Source organism: Patiria miniata, unplaced genomic scaffold, assembly GCF_015706575.1.
Source record: "Patiria miniata isolate m_02_andy unplaced genomic scaffold, ASM1570657v1 HiC_scaffold_17, whole genome shotgun sequence".
Taxonomy (NCBI): domain Eukaryota; kingdom Metazoa; phylum Echinodermata; class Asteroidea; order Valvatida; family Asterinidae; genus Patiria; species Patiria miniata.
Genome location: NW_024037055.1, coordinates 2,231,887 through 2,252,585, shown reverse-complemented (window position 1 = coordinate 2,252,585; position 20,699 = coordinate 2,231,887). Strand labels below are relative to the sequence as shown.

General features: G+C 41.0%; 6 protein-coding genes across 6 annotated transcripts; 4 read left to right on the top strand and 2 right to left on the bottom strand.

The window, feature by feature from the left end:
* The first annotated feature begins 189 nt into the window (after window positions 1-189).
* On the top strand, window positions 190-20,633 carry LOC119723402 (G-protein coupled receptor 161-like). The gene is made up of 4 exons (XM_038194020.1): window positions 190-1,109; window positions 8,343-8,920; window positions 9,555-10,345; window positions 20,122-20,633. Exons 2-4 carry the CDS (start codon window positions 8,529-8,531, stop codon window positions 20,349-20,351), a joined length of 1,413 nt encoding a protein of 470 aa, XP_038049948.1. The 5' UTR covers window positions 190-1,109; window positions 8,343-8,528; the 3' UTR covers window positions 20,352-20,633.
* Window positions 4,716-7,049, top strand: LOC119723969 (histone H3, embryonic-like). The gene is made up of 2 exons (XM_038194891.1): window positions 4,716-5,057; window positions 6,585-7,049. Exons 1-2 carry the CDS (start codon window positions 4,751-4,753, stop codon window positions 7,001-7,003), a joined length of 726 nt encoding a protein of 241 aa, XP_038050819.1. The 5' UTR covers window positions 4,716-4,750; the 3' UTR covers window positions 7,004-7,049.
* Window positions 12,843-13,999, bottom strand: LOC119723403 (histone H2A). Its single transcript, XM_038194021.1, has one exon. The coding sequence runs from the start codon at window positions 13,940-13,942 to the stop codon at window positions 13,565-13,567; it is 378 nt and encodes a 125-aa protein (XP_038049949.1). The 5' UTR covers window positions 13,943-13,999; the 3' UTR covers window positions 12,843-13,564.
* LOC119723406 (histone H2B) lies at window positions 14,253-15,237 on the top strand. Its single transcript, XM_038194024.1, has one exon. It carries the CDS (start codon window positions 14,300-14,302, stop codon window positions 14,666-14,668), a length of 369 nt encoding a protein of 122 aa, XP_038049952.1. The 5' UTR covers window positions 14,253-14,299; the 3' UTR covers window positions 14,669-15,237.
* Window positions 17,901-18,377, bottom strand: LOC119723405 (histone H2B). The gene has a single exon (XM_038194023.1). It carries the CDS (start codon window positions 18,320-18,322, stop codon window positions 17,954-17,956), a length of 369 nt encoding a protein of 122 aa, XP_038049951.1. The 5' UTR covers window positions 18,323-18,377; the 3' UTR covers window positions 17,901-17,953.
* On the top strand, window positions 18,650-19,106 carry LOC119723404 (histone H2A-like). Its single transcript, XM_038194022.1, has one exon. The coding sequence runs from the start codon at window positions 18,684-18,686 to the stop codon at window positions 19,059-19,061; it is 378 nt and encodes a 125-aa protein (XP_038049950.1). The 5' UTR covers window positions 18,650-18,683; the 3' UTR covers window positions 19,062-19,106.
* Window positions 20,634-20,699: the final 66 nt, after the last annotated feature.

Genomic DNA, 20,699 nt, shown 5'->3' with positions numbered 1-20,699 from the left:
CTTTTACCCTGTGCTGCATTTTATTTGCAATATTACAATATTTTCCCAATGATCCAAAGAACTAAGATTAAACCTGAGCCATGATTATTGCAGAGCAAACTTCTTGTAAGTGTATTTTCTTCAGTTTCACTTCATCTGTAGTAAGCTTTAAATACTTTATTGGGTTTTTTTTTTACTAAGAAACCGATGCGTTGACACTATTGCCTTTTGTTGCATTCACGAAACATGCAAATGTTAATTTTACAAAAGTTCCTTTCAAGCAAAAGGAGATATTTATATTTCACATGCACGATAAAGGCCCTCCGGTGGAAAATTGCAAATCAAACTAATTAAATCTAAGGAATCCATTACTGTACATATGACCTGATATAAAGGTAAAAATTATCGACTTTATTGACTGAAGTATGTGTTCTCTGGTTCTGCATTATATTATTTTGTTCCATCCCATTTTGACCTTCGCCACGCCCCTTTCATTCCACTCGACTACCGTTAAAACTAAATAGCGCCCTCTTGTGACAAAAATCAGCGAAAGTGATTTTCACTGGTGTCAACACGCATGAGTTGCTCACCGGCAAAAATGGGTTGCCGAGTACCAGTGAAAACTTATTGGGTGGTCTTTCAAAACAAGATTGGAAGTTCAGATTTCTTTGCCACGTATTTCAATAAATTCATAAACATTTTAAATAAATATCCCATTTAATTATGCAAAAATGTTCAATAAAATTACACAGAAATGAAAAGTGGGAGATTCGTGTGAAAATGCTGGTAAAACATGTTAAATATCTGATTATTTTTGGGCGAGGGTGGTGAAAGTTGCTATTTTTGGACCACCCACGTGGAGTTAAAGGGAGTAAAAAAAATATCATTGGAACGCAGACGTTTGGGTTCAACTTCAAGATGTCGCCATGTTGAGAATGTTTTGTTTGGTTTAAACATAACATTTGTCTTTCTTATTCAGTGGATGATCGAAATTTACCGTGACTGATCGGATTCAGTAATATAGATTTCGAGACTCGAAGAATTCGCAAGGATATTTATGGACGGAGCTTTTGTTTTGTGGAATATACTCCTAGGACGTCCCGCCGCGCTGATTAGTAGGGGCATGAGGGGTGAGCATTTCCCTTTTTAATTCCTTATTTAAAGAAATTTGTACACGTATACAAATATTATATAGTAACAAAATGCAGGAACATAAGGCATGTTTCACCACGCGTAGGAAATGAATTGTATTTTGCTATACTGAAATTATAAAAATTAGACAACAACAGAAAGTAGACAACATGCTAGAAAATGTTATTCATTTGATGCATCCAAGCTGCGACAAATTCTATACACATACATGACATAGGGTGACATATAAAATATTTTTTAAACCTCAGAATGGGTTGGATTTTTTTCTCACAATCACCACATTGATTGCTTAAAAAAAAATCTGTGTAGTCTTTAATATCATTTGAACTTTTTCCAACAAGAAACATATATTTTCTCATTTTATTATAAACGTGTTACATAATAAAATAAAAAATTAAAAAATAGTGATTTTGAAGAAACAGTCCACAAATCATTATTCTAGAGATTTTTTTCTTGGAAAGAAAAAAAAGAAGTTTTTCAAAATGTTTTTGCCCAGGCATTGCCAGGACTATTTCGAACCAAAAACACAGTCGGGTTTTGTGATTTGTATAGATGAGGAATAAATCAAGTGTTTTTGTGAAATGATGCTGGTACTTTTTGGAGCGAGCCACATATTTTAAAATATTTTTTTCCTAACTCGGTTACTGTCTTTTTGACTCACCCTGTATTTGTTGGTGTGATGTGGAATCCTGTTTGTTTTTGTGGAGTCACTGATAAAAAGATGTTTTAAAATGACACGTATGTACCTTGACACAGTTTTGTTTACTTAACTGTTGACCCTATTTGCAAGATTTGCAAACTTTATGGAGGGGAGGGAAAATACAATTAACACTACTCCTCTCAGATTTTTGAAGAATTAAAGTGGATTTAAATGTTGACTCTTCCGTTGTGTGCGTAGTGTATTTCTATTGTTTCAAAATAAAGATGCAGAAAAATAGCTCATCGCATATTTATTGAAATTTATAAAAATTTCTATCAAGAAAAGTTGCTTCACTTGGTTCCAAACCCTGGACATCACCACCAGGGTGTCTCTATCTTGTGTACAATGTACATGTGCATATGATGTACAGGAAGGAATACAAAGACATTTTTTTTGTCAATTATTGTGCCATGTTGCTTGGTCAACAACACCATAAATGATGATCATCTTCTAATGACACATGCACATGTACATGTACATTTAGTAATACAATGTTTGTCTTGTCCTTGTATTTGTTGTAATATATTCATTTACAATTTAATTCCTCAAATGTTTTACAGGGGACTCGCACTCGACAAGCCTTGCTTCTTGCGGGTCCCCCCCCCCCCCCCCCATCCCTGCTTTATATTTCTTAACACCACGAAAATTGGTTTACTTTGTCATAGTTTTGTAGTATAAAAAGTGGCTAATTATTGTAGATATGTACCTATCTTGGATGGAAATAAAGTCAAGTCAAGTACAAAGACTTTTTTGTCAATTGTGCCATGTCCTTGCTCTATGCTTTGGTCAACAACACCATAAATGGTTATCATCTTCTGTTTTCTGCTGCATTAGACTCTTGGGATGCATTGCTGTGGTTTCACTAGCCACAGCTTCATGGTTACAGTTGCTATACAGTCTGTACATCTCATCATCATGGCTATTTTAGAGATTCGCCGAACTGCTTAACATCCGACTACAAGTCTACATTGTATTGAATGTGCGGTCAGTAGAGTACATGCAAAAGGATTGAACCATTGAGCTCATGATTCAGCCGTGCACCTTTTCAGATGCACGGATTATGCAGATACCTTATAGGAGCGGATTGTGAATTGTCTGGAGGGATTGTGTTTTGAGTGCAGTGAGGGGGATATAAAGGGGATTCTAGCGCATGTATTCTGAGCGACTTCGTTGTTAGTGATAGTTGCCATAACTGTGTTGGCTGACTTGTCTTTAAGATACATGTATATCTTCTGGGGTTATGTGGGAAGGTGTTATGCATTTCAAATGTAAATCTTTCAGCTAAAAGTATAGTAAAAACACACAAACCCTCGACCCCACCCCCAAAAGTCCAAATTGAAATAGTTGTATTATTCCTCTTTGCTCAATGTTGAAGGGTTAGTGTTGAAAATTGGCTTTTTTTTGTCCTCTGGCTGGCAAGCTTGTCAACAGTAGACCTACACTATACATCCCTTGTTTGAGTGATTGTGCATGGTCCACTTTGATCATAGCTCTGACTTGGCATGCACGCTTGGCAAGTGGATTGTTGGTTTGTGGTGACTCTTTGGGAAGGATCTTATTCAAAATACTTACCAGGTTATAATGGTGTAAAGTTTCTTCCTAAGAAAGATGCCCAAAAGACACATTTTTACCCCACCTGTGGGCCTACTTCTATCAAAGTTTCTTTCAAGTAAAAAAAATAGAGTGGCGTGATATTTCTTCCTTAAGCAAGGACTTCTTCAAGGGCAAAAAAAATCTTCAAATTTCCAGAATCGTATTTAATACATGGAAGAAGGATCTCAAATGGTGCATTTACATTCTCCGCTGCACGTGTTTTGAGTGCCTTTGATGTCAAATGTAAAAATTGAAGCACAAAGGTGCATGCATCAAGAAAGTCCATCATGAATTAAGTTTTCTAATTAAAAAATGTGCTGTATATGTAAGCCTGCCAAACCATGTTTCTAAATACATGTACAGAGTATGGAAAAAACTGATTGAAGTATGTATTGTGATTTTAGTGTTGGAGGAAATTGACATTTTATGGGTCACATTGACTGCCAGCAAAGTCAGGGCAACTCTGTTTAGTCATTTTATTGTACAATGCTCAAATCAAAGAGAAATGTTAAAATAAAGAATCTTGCGCTTAAATTTAAAGAGTTGAGTGATCCCTGGTGTGGATTTGTCTCCCCATGGAGCCTCTCCCTATGAAAACTCGAAAATCTTGGCTTGTAAACACAGGTATAATTGCTATATTATAAGTGAAGGAAACAGCAGCATATAAGTTGAATCAATTAATATTCCAGGAAAGGTTAAAGGCGGACAGACATCTGTTTTAGCGTAATACCAGTAGCAATTGAACTTGTACTAAGTAATCAATTTGCGTAATACCAGTAGCCCTTGATGTAATACAAATTTGATACAATGTGCTCATTATGTATAGCCTGTGCCTTTTCTCATCTTAAAATTCTGGGGGTATAATTTCGTTGTGCGCGATGCGAGATTCGATTTTGTTGTGTAAAATGCTGTGTACAGTACATATGTGGAATCAACTTTAAATAGGTCTTGTAACTGTTTATTTATTTATTTTTTGTAAAAAGTAATGAAATTTGTAGCTTGTTTGTTTAAATTTTGTTTTCGAAACCGCGACTTTTTAGGGAAGGGGTTGTGTTTATTCAAAGAATTGCCGCTTTTTTCGAAGGTCGGCAGAGCACAATGCCTAATCCGATTTCAATGTGTTGTCGGTTTGGCGCGGCGCCTGTATGTAAATCGTCGAGCGGTGTGTTGCACACGGCACTATTGTGACACGTACGCGACATGCATGAAGTCCCGCCCACTGTTCAAATGGTTCTCTCACGTCCGTATTGCTGTAATATAAATTCTGAGCGAAAATGTAAAGGTCATTCGATTCAGTTTCGACAACGAACAAGAAATCTATCAAACATGTCTGGACGTGGCAAGGGAGGAAAGGGACTCGGAAAGGGAGGCGCCAAGCGTCATCGCAAGGTTTTGCGTGACAACATCCAGGGTATTACCAAGCCCGCTATCCGCCGTCTGGCCCGCCGTGGTGGTGTCAAGCGTATCTCCGGTCTGATCTACGAAGAGACCCGTGGTGTCCTCAAGGTTTTCCTCGAGAACGTCATCCGTGATGCCGTCACCTACTGCGAGCACGCCAAGAGAAAGACCGTCACCGCCATGGATGTGGTCTACGCTCTGAAACGCCAGGGCCGTACCCTGTACGGATTCGGCGGTTAAGCTGCGAAGCTTTTCATATAAAACAACCGGCTCTTTTCAGAGCCACCACATATTCAAAAAAGAGAAAGAAATCATGCTGTGAATGTCTCCGTGTTTCTTTATTTAATTTAAATTTTAACAATGTCTAAATCATATAATCATACTAGGCCTATATAAATTATTTGGATGACCGTCCGTAGCCCCCTTAATTTCCATAGGTGAATATTATTTATTATAATTATGGCAATAGCCTAAGTGGTCGGGGAACATGGGGAAGGGTCCTTTTACTAGTTACTACATGTACATGTATTTCAATGGCACTACCCATACCGGTACATGTACATTCAAGCTTTTTTTCAATGCTGAATAGGCCTAGGTCTAATTAAAATTAGGAAATGAAAGGCCTGTGCTGTGTGGAAAATCGTGGATTTGGGTTATTTAATTAGAATAGGACTTGAGGAGTGTTATGGAACCAACTTGGGAATAATTTGGACGGAGATATAACCTATGGGAAAACAGATTTAAAAAAATGGGAATGACATGGATACTACCATGGAGCTATTAAAAACACATACTAGTGAACGTAGGGTAAGAATGAAATTGAATAATGATTGCACACAGGATAGGCCCTACTAAAGAAATCCCTTGGAAGTTGGAAGGAACATGGGAATCAGGAAAGAAAATGCGAACGAGACTTTTGAATGGAACGAACACGGGAACTTTTGAACGAACATAGTCATTTTACTTTTTAGTATAATATGTATTAAGAATGTGAACGAGCAATGGAAAAAGAAATTGGAACTAGGGTTGGAATAAGAAAATGGAAAATGTTAACTTACAATTACAGTATGGAAATTGAGGGAATATATGGCCTTGGGAAAAAGAAATGGAATCAACATGGGAATGAGAAATTTGAATGAAAATGAGAATAAGAAATGCGACTAAAATGTGACAAAAAGAAATTGGAAAGAACGTCGGAATATTTAGGAATTCGAATGAACACTGATATCGCATTGATTTTCTTGGCCGTCACAAAATTAATACTTTGCTAGGCCAGATGATTAAAATACATAGACAAATTGTAGGCTACATGATTTCATTTGGTATTGGTCTCATGGTGATTTCTACTTGCTCGGAAAAGTTACACTTGTCTTCAATAAACACCAGCAATTACTCATTCAGTGTCATTGTCAACCATTAGGTTTGATGGTTATTTTTTTTTTCAATCAACTGAATTTAGATCATACTTTTTTTCATACTTTTTTTCTGTGTACATTATACATGTACACACATAACATTTTACGTACACGTATATGCACACGTTGAGAAAGGCGGGAGATTCTAGCACCAGCCAGGCAGCCAATCGCTGCCGTCACAGAACGGACCAATAGCAACGCGTTACGCTGTCCAATCAGGACCGTTCGTGGATGGACCAATAAGAAGCACGGATCGCCGGTGCGGGCGAATCCCGAAACTCCTATAAATAGCGAGCGCGAAATTCGGTTGAGCATTCTATCTGTTGCAGAAAAACTGAAGCAGTGATCATCAACAATGGCTCGTACCAAGCAAACCGCCCGTAAGTCTACCGGAGGAAAGGCTCCCCGCAAGCAGCTGGCCACCAAGGCAGCCCGCAAGAGCGCCCCAGCCACTGGCGGAGTCAAGAAGCCTCATCGTTACAGGCCCGGTACCGTGGCTCTCCGTGAGATCCGTCGCTACCAGAAGAGCACCGAGCTTCTGATCCGCAAGCTGCCCTTCCAGCGTCTGGTCCGTGAGATCGCTCAGGACTTCAAGACCGAGCTGCGTTTCCAGAGCTCTGCCGTCATGGCCCTGCAAGAGGCCAGCGAAGCTTACCTGGTCGGCCTCTTCGAGGACACCAACCTGTGCGCCATCCACGCCAAGCGTGTGACCATCATGCCCAAGGACATCCAGCTGGCCCGCCGCATCCGTGGTGAACGTGCTTAAGAAGTGACTTCACCTCCCAAAATAAAACCAATCGGCTCTTTTCAGAGCCACACAAATTCAAAAAAGAGATTTGAATTTAATGTCTGTTTTTCACGATTTCGTCCTTTAAACCCCATGAAAATAAAACGTTATAACTTGGGCCAGGCCTTGCTTTTCCCCATGGCCATGCCATTTCTCAAATATCTATAAAAAAAAAATTAGGTAGCCTACACAAGCCTACAATTTATACAATGTAGTACAAACCATGAATAAAACCCAAATACTACGAAAATAGGCCTGTATTTTCTACACGTACAATGTACATAGAACTTGTAAATAAATGCTTCCTACGGCAATGCATCGTACTAGCTGTATGACCCTACAAAAAAAGTACAATCTATCCAACTCCTCTCAGTCCTCTGTCCATTTTCCCCTTATCCGATCCACATCTCTTACACATTCAGCATGTTCTGTGGAATTGCAAACTGTTTTTGTGACAGTGATAAAACTGCACTTGATTTTCTTCCTGCTTATCTGAAGCTGTTAGTGTTACTCTATTTTATAGTCAAAAATTGTTTTTAATGTACATAAATGTACATGTACACGTGTATTTCGATAAACAAGCCAAGTTTTGCTTACAAAAATTATGAAACATAAACCCATCCTCGGCCTCCGTGGTCTCCTCCAATGAAAGTGAGCCCTCTCTTGACTGTCTGTGCTCTGTCTGGAATCCATTCAATTTGAAAAAAAGTAAGGGGGGCTTTCAACATCGTCAGCCCCCCCCCCCTTACAACTTGCTCTTCATACTTCATAGCCACAAAAAAGCATCGTACAACTGTTTGATTTTTAGGTACATTTGAAATAAGATTTAAACAAAAAGCCACTGGGATAAGTAGATAATGTCAAGACATTTGGATTGCCCAGACATTTGGATTGCCCTTTTGTAACATTCATCATTTACATTCATCATTTACATGTATCTACACAATGTGCATGTACTTAACATGGCTAAATCTGTATTTTTGCTCTGCAAAACAAAGTGGATAAGGCTAGTAACAAAATAAATTGAGGGCATTTTTAGATACATGTAGCACCTAAAATAGAAAACACCACTCAAGTTCGCTGAATTATTCTTAAAGAATAATGAAATTGAGATAATCTTGGGCGGGGTCCTGCCTTTGTTTAATCTGCTGCTGCATTTGATCGTGAGTGACTTATTGATTTTCATAATTGGATGTTTGATGTTACATGTACATGTACATGTATCAAGAAACTGTGCTATATTGAGCATCCTGTACCAAAACAAAATGAACACAAGTTATGATAACATTTTTTTCTCTCTTTTCTTTCTAATTTTCAGAACTGATGATGCCACCAACACATGCGTCTCATTTTTGAGAATGGAACTTGTGAAGAAAATGCAGTGACAGTGACAAAAGAAACCGGCAAAGTTGCAACCTTCCCAAAACGGTTCTCTTCCCTGATGCAAGGGAGCACAGCATGCACAGCCACCTCATTTACATATAAGTAGTATCTGACCCCCAATATGGCGTCCAGTGATGAAGAATCACTCAACTCATCCAGCCCGATGCCAGTGGCATCCAGGCCCAACGCCAACTCAGATGTCCCGGACATCGCCACAACGGCCATCCATGCCACGTCTCTGGGACTGATCTTTCTGATCGTGTGCTTCCTGAACTTTCTCGTCGCTTTCACCTTTCACAAAAAGGCCTACCTGGTCACATCCAGCAACCGTTTCGTCTTCAGCCTGGCTCTGTCCAACTTCGTCGTCGGGGCGGTGGTGCTGCCCTTCAACATCATGAGCTGCCTCTGGAGGGAGTGGATCTTTGGGGTCATGTGGTGCAATCTGACGGGGTTTGTCACGGTGTCTATCACCACTGGCAGCCTGTTCACTTTGACCATTATTACTATTGACAGGTAAGATGGTAGAGGAGGTTTTTATAAAATGTTCTCCTTTTTGGAGTTTGTGTCTTGGGATATTTCTTATTGGCATATTATTTCTCTTTGTTACCTTTTCGTAACAGTTGTAGTTGAGGCCAATGGTAGATAGGGACAGAAATCAATTTTTGAAGATCTGATTTCCAAAAATGGATAATTTTATGGAAATTATAGAAAGTATTTTGCAGGTTGCACTGTTGCTCAGATTTTGGACTGATCATGTTGTAAAGGGACTCAATATAAAGTGATGTAAATGCATGTTTCTGTTTGCTCCTCGTACATCAAATAGGCCAGTGCCAGCAAGTGGGGGGGGGGGGGGGGGGGGGTGGGTGGGTGGGTATTTCCCTAACAGTCCTGAATCCTCCAATTTCAATATGATTTTGCACACCCCCTAGGGAGTTACGGTTAAGGGATATACACAATTATTACCGTCATTCTCTCCAAGTACATTTATTCATTGGGGGACCAAAATTTAGGGCAAAATTCATGAGTATCAATTTGAGGAAAAATGTCCCCTTCCCCCTATCTCTCTCAGTTTACAAGTAGGTGACAGTAACCTCATTATATTTAAACTATGTGTACTTTTAAACAAATCAACTTTGTTTCTGTACAGGTATTTTGCAATATCGCAGCCCATGATGTATCCCACAAAGATAACAAGTATGCGGACAGTTGAGCTGATCATTTTAGCCTGGATTCTTGCCGTAGTGTGTAGTCTACCTCCAGTCTTTGGCTGGTCGCAGTATCAGTATAGCATATTCAGATCCAGCTGCTTCATTAATTGGAGTAAGCATCCATCATATGCAATCTTCTTCACGGTTTCATGTGTGCTCGTCCCATTCCTCATCATATCTGGGTGCTATTTGAAGATTATACAAGTAGCCCATGTGACACGGAGAAGGGTCAGTAACGGTAATGTCGTCGTGACAGGAAACCTCAGGAACAGGCGACGGTCTCGTCGGACTTCCTTACTGGTCAATATACGCATGAGTTCACCGACTAAAGCATTACGGACAGTTGCGATTACAGTGGGTGCTTTTTTAGTTATATGGGGGCCCGTGACTGCGGAGTTGCTCTACGAGGCTTTCAATGGGTCACACGCTGTTCCTGTTTGGGTGCTGAGCTTGGTGACGTTACTGTGGTATGCGGGCTTTATCATGCATCCCTGCGTATATGCTGTCTGGAATCGCAGTATACGACGGGAGCTCCTGTCGTGGTTTTGCGCAAGGGGACGTTGGCTGGATGATGAGCAACCTTTGCTGTTTGTGGCAAGGAAGGAGTCACGTGCCGTCAGCATCAGTGGGAGTATAACGGACCTCAGTTATGCAGCTTCACTCCAAAGCAAGGCTAACGTGCTCGGTGCGATGGGTGCAGCTGGTACTCAGAGCTCAAGCAATGACTCAGGTGAGTGAGAGTTGATTTTATTGTTCTGTAGAATATGAAATATTGTACATTTGTACATGTTCAACTGCTCCAATTCCCTTCTGTGACTGCCCTCTATTTGCAAATCTCTGCCCGCTAAGCTCCCTCCACCCAACCCTACCCAGTCCTAGTACCCCCCCCCCCCCCCCCCCCCCCCCCCCCAGCCCCACCAACCCCCTACTTGCCAATAACCATGTTCGGGATGGTCTGGTCTGGTGTAGCGTGAATATCCAACTGCATGAAATATGGACTCACTGGTAGCATTGCGCATGTGTTAGTATGATAATATGCTATTTATGGGATAATATAATAGGAGCAGTGTTCTAGCCAGGCATCAAATAGCGCTAGCACCCGCTACGCTTTCGGAAATAAGCGCTACGCTTAAATCGCGCCGCTACGCTACCGCTACGCTATAAATTTTGGTTGCGAAAAAAAAAATATCTGCCGTTTGTTCGTATACAAGCGCAGCGACTTTGAGCATTGCGCACTGGCCGTACGACACAGCGAAAAATAAACAACGATCCCACCGCACGTACCCCGTACGATACCCCTACCGTGATGCTGCGCCACACGCATTCGCTATGATAGCAATAAGCACGTGCTGTTTTGTGCTGCGTAGATACAGCGCTCCGTACGGACGGACGTGGACCACACCATTTTGCGCTATCGGGTGTGCTTTCCTAAGGTCAATATTTACAAGCATTTTAACTGTTTTAAAATAATAAATAATACTTTTTATCAAGTCCGAAACATATAACTGTTTGAAAATAAGTCCTTCAACGTCGGAACATAATTTTCGTAAAGGATTTATTCGAGAAACGATGTCCAAAGAAAGGTTAAGCGCCCCTACGATATCAATGGATCCGTCCCAAAAGATGGCCGCACGTGAAGAATTCTTCTCAAAGAATGCCGCTGTCGAAAAATTGGATTTCTGACTACACTACTCGTTGCTGATAATAACAGTTCAATAAGTTTGGTAGTAAAAACGGATCTGTTTGTTGTTAGGACAAAACCAATCAGCAAGTATTGCAACAAAACAAGTTTTTTAGCGCTCCACGAATGCGTAGCTTTCTCAAATGCTGAGGGAAGTTTGGTCGCGTAGTTCGCCGGCTTAGCCGGTGTGGGCTGGCCCGCGCCGCGCCCGCACGCCGGGCCGGCCGGTGCCGGCCGCGGCCGGGATAGGAAGCAATTCCCGGTGATTATTTCTCATCGTCATTATCTACAATTATATTTTTTAACATAACAAAAATGAGATTTCTCCTTCACATTGTGTTGTAGCATATTGAAATTGCAATCGCCGACGACTTTTTATGTCTGAGAGTGAGACCTCCATGGTTTTACAATTTCTCTCCCTGCCGATCGGATGGTTTTAAAATCGGAACTACTGCTACTACGGCAGCGCTACACAACACAAGGCTTCTTGAAATATGAAATGGTCATGCGATTTGTTCTCACACTTATTTGACAAAGTAAATCCCAATTTTTTATAAAACATTGAGGAACTACTAAAAATGGTTAAACATCAAAAAGCATCGATCTTGGAACAACTAGTTATACATTGTAAACGTAATCTAAAATTTGAAAACAGAAGAAACTTTACAGGAGCAAGAGTATTAATCATTGAAACAAATAAAACAACATTTCTTATAATTTTAAACACTTCTGCTAAAAAAAATCAGGGGAAAGTGGCAGGGAATCGCCTCAGATTGCACCACAGAGCATCTAGAGTCCAAAATTTTTCGGGGCCCTTAAGCGGGCCCCGGACCCCACGCCGTAAGGGCTTCGCGCTCCGCGCTCGCATTCCGAAACAAAATTACCCCTACGCTATAATTTCACCCTGGCTAGAACACTGAATAGGAGAGTGACTTGTCACATGCGAGGGAATAACCAATAATAGGGAAAAGGAGTCAGATTTTTGTAGAAGTCGGATTTTCATATGGCACCAGACCAGTACATGTCAACTTCATATATACTGAATCAAGGCTGGTTTTTTAATACGCAAATGCAAATGTCAAGTGATTTGTTGAAAACAATCAAATTTATTTGGCTTAAATTATGAGATGATTATAAGATGTTCAACTTTGACAATTCCAAGTGCAAATATTAACTGTCGTGATGATACCTTTACGTTAATAAATTTACGTTATTATTGTTTTGTGTTCACCAGTAATTAGTATTGTAGTGACTGAGTATTTATACAAGCTTGTACTGAGTGCACACTGCAGAAAAGGGGGGGGGGGGCTGAAGGGGCCCATTTGCCACCACCCTTTTATTGTTGTTTTCCTTTCCGTGATTACTTTCAGACATTTTTACTTTCATCATTGAAAAATGATTATTGTGATTAATGTTATTGTTTTGTATTCACCAGTAATTAGTATTGTAGTGACTGAGTATTTATACCAGCTTGTACTGAGTGCACACTGCAGAAAAGGGGGGGGGGGGCTGAAGGGGCCCATTTGCCACCACCCTTTTATTGTTGTTTTCCTTTCCGTGATTACTTTCAAACCCCCAATATAGAGATGTTTTGTTTCCCCCCCCCCCCCCTCTTGTACTTTGTAGAAATGTTCATTTGTGCCTCATAGCTCCCCCCCCCCTTCCCAGCTCTAGTGACTCTATATCTAGCCCTATTCCTGTTTCAATCTAGTCGTGTACAAAATGTACATGTACATGTAGCAGTTACAGAACTTGACACAATCCAAATAAATAGAGATCATGTGCATTTTCATCTTTGCACAGAATACAACATATAGGTTGTAACTAGCTGCTAGGAAATAGTAGGAATAAACATGATTTTTGTTTACATCATGTTTTTGAAAAATGAAAATACATTTGAAAATCAAGTGTGATAAATTCAGACAACTCCCCAACCCTTTTCAATATTTCATTTTCTGATTTAGAACTGCATGCCTAAACCCACCCCCTGCCGAGTTTCAACCCAAGGGCCTAACAATATTTAGTACATTTATGTTTATTAAAATTTAAAGACACCCATCCTTTTATCATGTAGGCCTATAGGCCTAGGCTTTTAACCTGAATATCAAGCGACCGAAATTAAACGTTTATTAACTATTGAAAATAAAAAGGCCTAGGCCTACACAGACATGAGAATTTATTGACAGACACGAAATTCCATCTCTTTTTTGAAGTTGTGGTGGCTCTGAAACGAGCCGGTTGGTTTTTGTTGAGCTGAGGATTCAGCGTTTATTTGGCAGCCTTGGCGGTCTTCTTGGGCAGCAGAACGGCCTGGATGTTGGGCAGTACACCACCCTGGGCGATGGTGACACCGCTGAGAAGCTTGTTCAACTCTTCGTCGTTGCGGATGGCCAACTGCAAGTGACGGGGGTTGATTCTTGTCTTCTTGTTGTCGCGGGCAGCGTTGCCGGCCAACTCGAGGATCTCAGCGGCCAAGTACTCCATGACGGCGGCCAGGTAGACCGGGGCACCGGCTCCCACACGCTCGGCATAGTTGCCCTTGCGCAGGAAACGGTGAACACGGCCCACGGGGAACTGCAGACCAGCCCTGGAAGATCGGCTCTTGGCCTTAGCGCGTGCCTTTCCTCCTTTACCACGTCCAGACATGTTGATAGTTTGGTATTTTTTATACGTTCAACACAAATTAGAATGAATAAAAAATAGTGGCCGTCAGCCTATTTATAGTCTCGCGAAGGATCCAAGCACCGTCCAATGAAATGGCGCTGCACGTTGAAATCCCGCCCAACCTTTTGCACACGACACGATGGCCATACAAACTGTGCACGATCAGCTAGCGCTACATTGTGAAGCCTAGCCAATCCCGTTTGACATTCTTCAGCGGGAGCGCGTAGGATCCGTACCAGAATCTGTTACAGGATCCCTCATTTACATAGCAGTGTGTATAAAAACAGCAGGATTTGTGAGTAGCGTCATTCTGCATTTTGCGAACCAAACTAAATCATCATGCCTCCCAAGCCAAGTGGAAAAGGACAGAAGAAGGCCGGCAAAGCCAAGGGTGCGCCAAGCACCAACAAGAAGAGAAAGCGCAAGAGAAAGGAGAGCTATGGCATCTACATCTATAAGGTCATGAAGCAGGTGCACCCCGACACCGGCATCTCAAGCAAGGCCATGAGCATCATGAACAGCTTCGTCAATGACATCTTCGAGCGTATTGCCGCCGAGGCTTCCCGCCTGGCCCACTACAACAAGAAGTCCACCATCACCAGCCGTGAGGTGCAGACCGCCGTCCGTCTCCTCCTGCCCGGTGAGCTGGCCAAGCACGCCGTCAGCGAAGGCACCAAGGCCGTCACCAAGTACACCACCTCCAAATAAACGGTGTATACTGAACGACAATCAAACCAACCGGCTCTTTTCAGAGCCACTACAATTTCAAAAAAGAGATTAGAATCGTGTCTGTGTTATTTTTTTGCCTAATTTGTCGAGTCGATCGAACGCTAGTTAAGTTATAGATTCCACTTCCTTGACCCGTAGCCTATCACAAAATTATTACAAATAATCTGTAAGCCAATAAGTCTATCAATCTATGCTACAATGCAGTGTGGACTAGGCCTACTGTTTAGATAAAAAGGGTTCATGTTAAAATTTTGTCGCCGATCTTTCCAAATTGAAAATTAATTTCCGCTCCCACTCCCAGGGACCAAGTCTCACTCTCGGGTAGACCTCCCCCGACCCACGATGCGCCACACTCCGCTAGCCCTCTCATTCTCAAATCTCTTTCCGTTTTCAACCAAGTTCAAGGATTCATGACGTTAGCTTAGGCCTATTAAACCATTAATTATTTAAAGATAGAACATTTTTGGTACTTGTAAAGTGAGAAGAGCCGAAGGCTAGTACTATATTAATTAAGTGATATTTTTGAGAAAAAAACTCGCCGCCCTTGAGTTTCTATGCACAAATTGGGTGGGTTTTTGGGGGGGGGGGGTGCTGCAGCATGTCCGGGCCGGCTTTTGGGCTTTTGAAGCAATCGCAGAATGAGTAAATAAACACATGTATTTACTATTAACGTAATGTGGCAAGAACAAAATGATGTTGGCTGTCCGTTGATTAGGCCTATATTTTTAAAATCAATTTTTGGCGGACAGATTTTTATCCATAGATGTTCCTATACAAGATTTCTTCAAAAATCATTCTGCACACGTGTATTTCTGGGGTTTTTTTATTCGTTCCACACATACATAAGCTACTCTCCATTTTTATCCAAAGTATTAAAATTAAAACTTTCAAATACGTTATGGCTAGAACCACGCTGGAAATGTTCAAGCTAGGAATATTTATGAAAGAATTTGTTATTGAACATTCAGTTGCACGATTTTGCATAACGAATTCTAACAAAACACAAGGAAGTCGAAGAACCTATCATGGCTATTGGGGAATTATCCCTCAAACGTCAAAGCATAATAATAAAAAATACCCCTAGTTTTAATTTCTTTGTCGTTATGCGGCCTACGCATTAACGAAACATTTTTAGAGACGCGGCCACATTGACAAAGCAATATTGATCGCCAGTATGTGTACCTCCAAAAACGCGCCCATCCATCTCATGAAGCTGGTGTAGGGGATGCGATATTTGCTGTCAATCTTGCTTTTCATTGTGTGCGGTTTTGGATGCTCCTCATTCATTATGACATTAAGCCTTGCTCTATTCTTAAAGGGAATATACATCATTTGCTTTTGCTGTAATTTTCAGAAATGGATGGAATTGGGGGGTTGGAAATATATAGCAAATATAGTTACACTGACTTTTTTGAGGTTTTGGGTTCGAAAATGCTATAAAAACCAAGAAAAACGATCATTTTCCTGTAGTCTGGTTCCCTGACTCCACATAAGAAGAAACAGAGCAGTTTACATACATTGGGGAATTGTAAGGTCAGGGAACCAGTCTAGCTGGCTCGTACCCGTTCATAGGTTTGTAATCGATTGCAAACAAGTGCGATGGTCAATTGGGGCCAGTATTTGAAAAAAAGCCAGTTGTTTCCAACGCTGATCGGCCGATCAGCGTTGGAAATTGATACAAAAATACCACTTTTCTTGAAAATGACAGTATACCAGGTGCCATGATTTTACAGGCTGCTTTATACTGTCATTCACTAACAGTCCAGCAAGGTATTTCAAAATGATTTGGTAGTTTTATTTTTTGATGTTTGCAAATGTTGTATTTTCCCTTTAAAGTGAGGATGAATTTGACTGGTCTTTGCACGAAAATGTGGGGTTTTGGGGGGTTAAAACAACATGCCATAAATCCAACAATGTGCCCAAATTCATGTCACATATATATATTTTCCCGGGAACACATTTCTTGAGTTGACGCACTTTCGATTTCAATCATGCCCACAATGTTTATGTTCACGAACAAAATATGTTTGGTCATCGACATGTCGATTTATTTACATGCACCCGCACCCGAGTTAATTTCAGGAAGTGAAATGTAACTATAAACGGTCGTGTCATCATCATGGAGGAAGAAAATGTAATTAAAATGATTGTGTAAATAAAATTCAATCGGCTGCTATAAATGTACTTTATTCCCCCAGTTTCTGTATTTATTTTAAATTAAATTTTTAAAACTTTGGGGGTATTTCAAGAAATAACCTATAGTACATGTAGTATAAAATATAAGTCTCGATGTGATTCGATAAGCGAAGATCGCGCGAAACGAGGTTGGTGGTCCCACTTCAAAATGAGGGCGCTATTTAACTTGTACGGTACCGGTATTTGACTGTCAGTATATGCTTCGGGAGTTCTGTATTAAAATGCTAATACATGTACTTCTCTTGTGTTTTTAAATTTATATGATGAACATGAAACTATCATTCAATCACTCCCATACCGTACCAACAATGCGGTACAGCATTTTAATACATGTATTCTCTCCTGAATCATTTTGCACTTAATACAGTACGGGTTACTTTCTTTGGTTTAAAGTTGATTGAGAATGGTATCGTGCTATACATGTATAATACCCGTAACCTGCTAGGGCTCCTTGGGGGTCAAGTACCAAACACATGTACTACAGAATACTACAAAACTAGTTTTGTGCATACTTGTATGAAAAGAAATGCACAAGCTTATAACTAGACAGTAGTATTTTGTAGCTTTATGTGAGGTTTATAGGAATAGATTTACGTAAAGTAGTTTGTGAACATTCAATCTTGTCTTGTGTATAAAGAGAGGATGATCATGCATTTCCTAAGTATATGAAAAAGTTTGGATTGTATTTCATACATCACTAGTAATATTTAGCATTGTCGATCAACAGTTTGAACGAAACTGGATCAATAAATCAAAATATTTTTAAAAGGCAAAATACAAACGATCAGGATTTGTGCACAAATAATTTTTACAATTTCTTTTCTGGGGTAAGTGGGTTGGGGTTCCGAGTCTTTTAGTTTTAAGTACAGTGAGTACTAGTTCACTAGTACTAGTTTCTTGTGGGGTGCGAGTATTACTTTGGGGTATTTGTCAAATTAAAACTTGGGACAACAAATATAGTGAAATTAAATTAACGTAAATAAGAACAGACATGATTCTAATCTCTTTTTTGAAGTTGTGGTGGCTCTGAAAAGAGCCGGTTGGTTTGATTGTCGTTCAGTACACCGTCTATTTGGAGGTGGTGTACTTGGTGACGGCCTTGGTGCCTTCGCTGACAGCGTGCTTGGCCAGCTCACCGGGCAGGAGGAGACGGACGGCGGTCTGCACCTCACGGCTGGTGATGGTGGACTTCTTGTTGTAGTGGGCCAGGCGGGAAGCCTCGGCGGCAATACGCTCGAAGATGTCATTGACGAAGCTGTTCATGATGCTCATGGCCTTGCTTGAGATGCCGGTGTCGGGGTGCACCTGCTTCATGACCTTGTAGATGTAGATGCCATAGCTCTCCTTTCTCTTGCGCTTTCTCTTCTTGTTGGTGCTTGGCGCACCCTTGGCTTTGCCGGCCTTCTTCTGTCCTTTTCCACTTGGCTTGGGAGGCATGATGATTTCGTTTGGTTCGCAAAATCAGCAGAATGACCCCCACTTGGAGTTCGGTGTATTTTATAGCCTCCAGTATGTAAATTAGGGATCCCGATCGAGATCCCTTCCTCCATCAGGCTTAATTTTCCCTCCTCTTTCCGTGGACGTTGATTGGCTATCAGCAACCTGTTTTGCACACGGCCCTGCACGGCACCAACAAAGGCAGGCGCACACAGCAACAGGTGAACGGAAGGCGCACTTGCGCAACGGACAAATTGATTGGTTGATGCGTGGATCCCTCCAAACTGTATAAATAGGTGAAACCGGCTTGTAGTTGGCATTCGTTCTGTTGTTACAAACTAACCGCACGTAAACTATCAATATGTCTGGACGTGGAAAGGGAGGAAAGGCGCGCGCCAAGGGCAAGAGTCGATCATCCAGAGCTGGTCTGCAGTTCCCAGTGGGCCGTGTTCACCGTTTCCTGCGCAAGGGCAACTATGCTGCCCGTGTGGGAGCCGGTGCCCCGGTCTACCTGGCCGCCGTCATGGAGTACTTGGCCGCTGAGATCCTCGAGTTGGCCGGCAACGCTGCCCGCGACAACAAGAAGACAAGAATCAACCCCCGTCACTTGCAGTTGGCCATCCGCAACGACGAAGAGTTGAACAAGCTTCTCAGCGGTGTCACCATCGCCCAGGGTGGTGTACTGCCCAACATCCAGGCCGTTCTGCTGCCCAAGAAGACCGCCAAGGCTGCCAAATAAACGCTGAATCCTCAGCTCAACAAAAACCAACCGGCTCTTTTCAGAGCCACCACAACTTCAAAAAAGAGATAGAATTTCGTGTCTGTTTTATTTTATTTCAATACTTTGAGTACATTTGTCAAAGGGTGGGGTTTCTTTCATAAACATAATTTTTTTTATGATTGTGGCTTATGTCTAAACTTTAAAAGGGAAAAATAAAATAAAAGGGAGATGGTAAGGGTCAAGCAACTACATGTACATGTTGATACTGGGGGATTTTTCATCTTGGTAACGATTTTTTTTGGGGGGGGGGTGTTTAGTGAGGGGATTTATTCATTCATTTTCATACACTTTCAAAAGAGTAGCCATGTTAGGTTCGGGTCAAAACCTTTCATCATAGGATGATGAATCCTGCATTACATATTTGGTTTTTTTTGTTGCTCGAGCTAGTCCTGGTCAGGTCTATGTCACACGATTTTAATTGAGACAGTGTTAAAAAAAAAACAGCCTTTGCTGTAATTGAAGTCACTGTTCTGTCTTCCTTTGTCAAGTACAGGGCGAGTCAAACAAGCTGAACCCCAAAACAAATATATTTCATAAAAAGAAAACTTTATAAGTCGACAAAAAGGAGAGATGAAATCGCCATATTTATGAAAATGGTAAAATAAAGTAGACTGACAAGTGACAGATGAGAATGGAAACTGCTCGAGGAGGGCTTCATCCAACAGTCACTGGATGACCGCACCCTGATGATAAAAAAAAAAAAACGTGTAGCAGTAGCACCCAAATTATTTGTGACTTGGAAGCCCATTTATTAAAGTACTTTTAAGTGAGAAAATTATTTTAATTGCTCTTAAATATGAAATATATTTCTTTGGCTTTTGGTTCCTTTTTTTTAAACTTCCCGTGTATGAAATAAGAAGGACAGTTAAAAACATTTTGTCTACTTTTAGAAGACTGGTGTTTTTTGGGTGTTTTTTTTTAATGATACGCATGTAGCACTACAAAGCAAATTCACAAGAATCAATGTAATTCCTGACATTGACAATTTGCATACAATTTCCTGGCTGTTTTCGTTCAGGAACTGTGCTCACGTGCATCGAGGAAGATGACCCAGAGGTGGAAGGAGAACTCATCCTGAAACCACGCCCTAACTCCTTGAGACACAAAGTGGTCACTCCAAGAGTGAATCAACTGCAGACCATCGTTGACGTCCATACTCCTATTGGGTTTATCGGTGGATCGGAAGACTCTTTAAGGACTTCTGACAAGGAAGACAATCTGGACGAAGGTATTCTGGAGGATGCCTAGCAAACTCATCTGGATTTGCAGGCCACAATCTCCTTTGGGGGGGGGGGGGGTTGACCGCAACTGTCTGATTTTTACAAAATTTTTCACAAAGTCTGAAAGGCAGTTTATATGTACAGCTAATTATTTATCTTTTCATTTGCTATGCAAAATGCTGTGCTACCTTTTTGAAAGTTTAAACATTGGACAGATTCGTCTGAAAGGCAGGGTAAATGTTAGATGGCAGGTTTAGTGCTAGTACATACAGTTAGAATATGCAAAGTATTTAGATAGTGCTATTTTAAATTTTAAAAAAAATGTGACAGTTAAACCGATGTTTAGAACTCCATTTATTATTTGAAATTGCTGCTG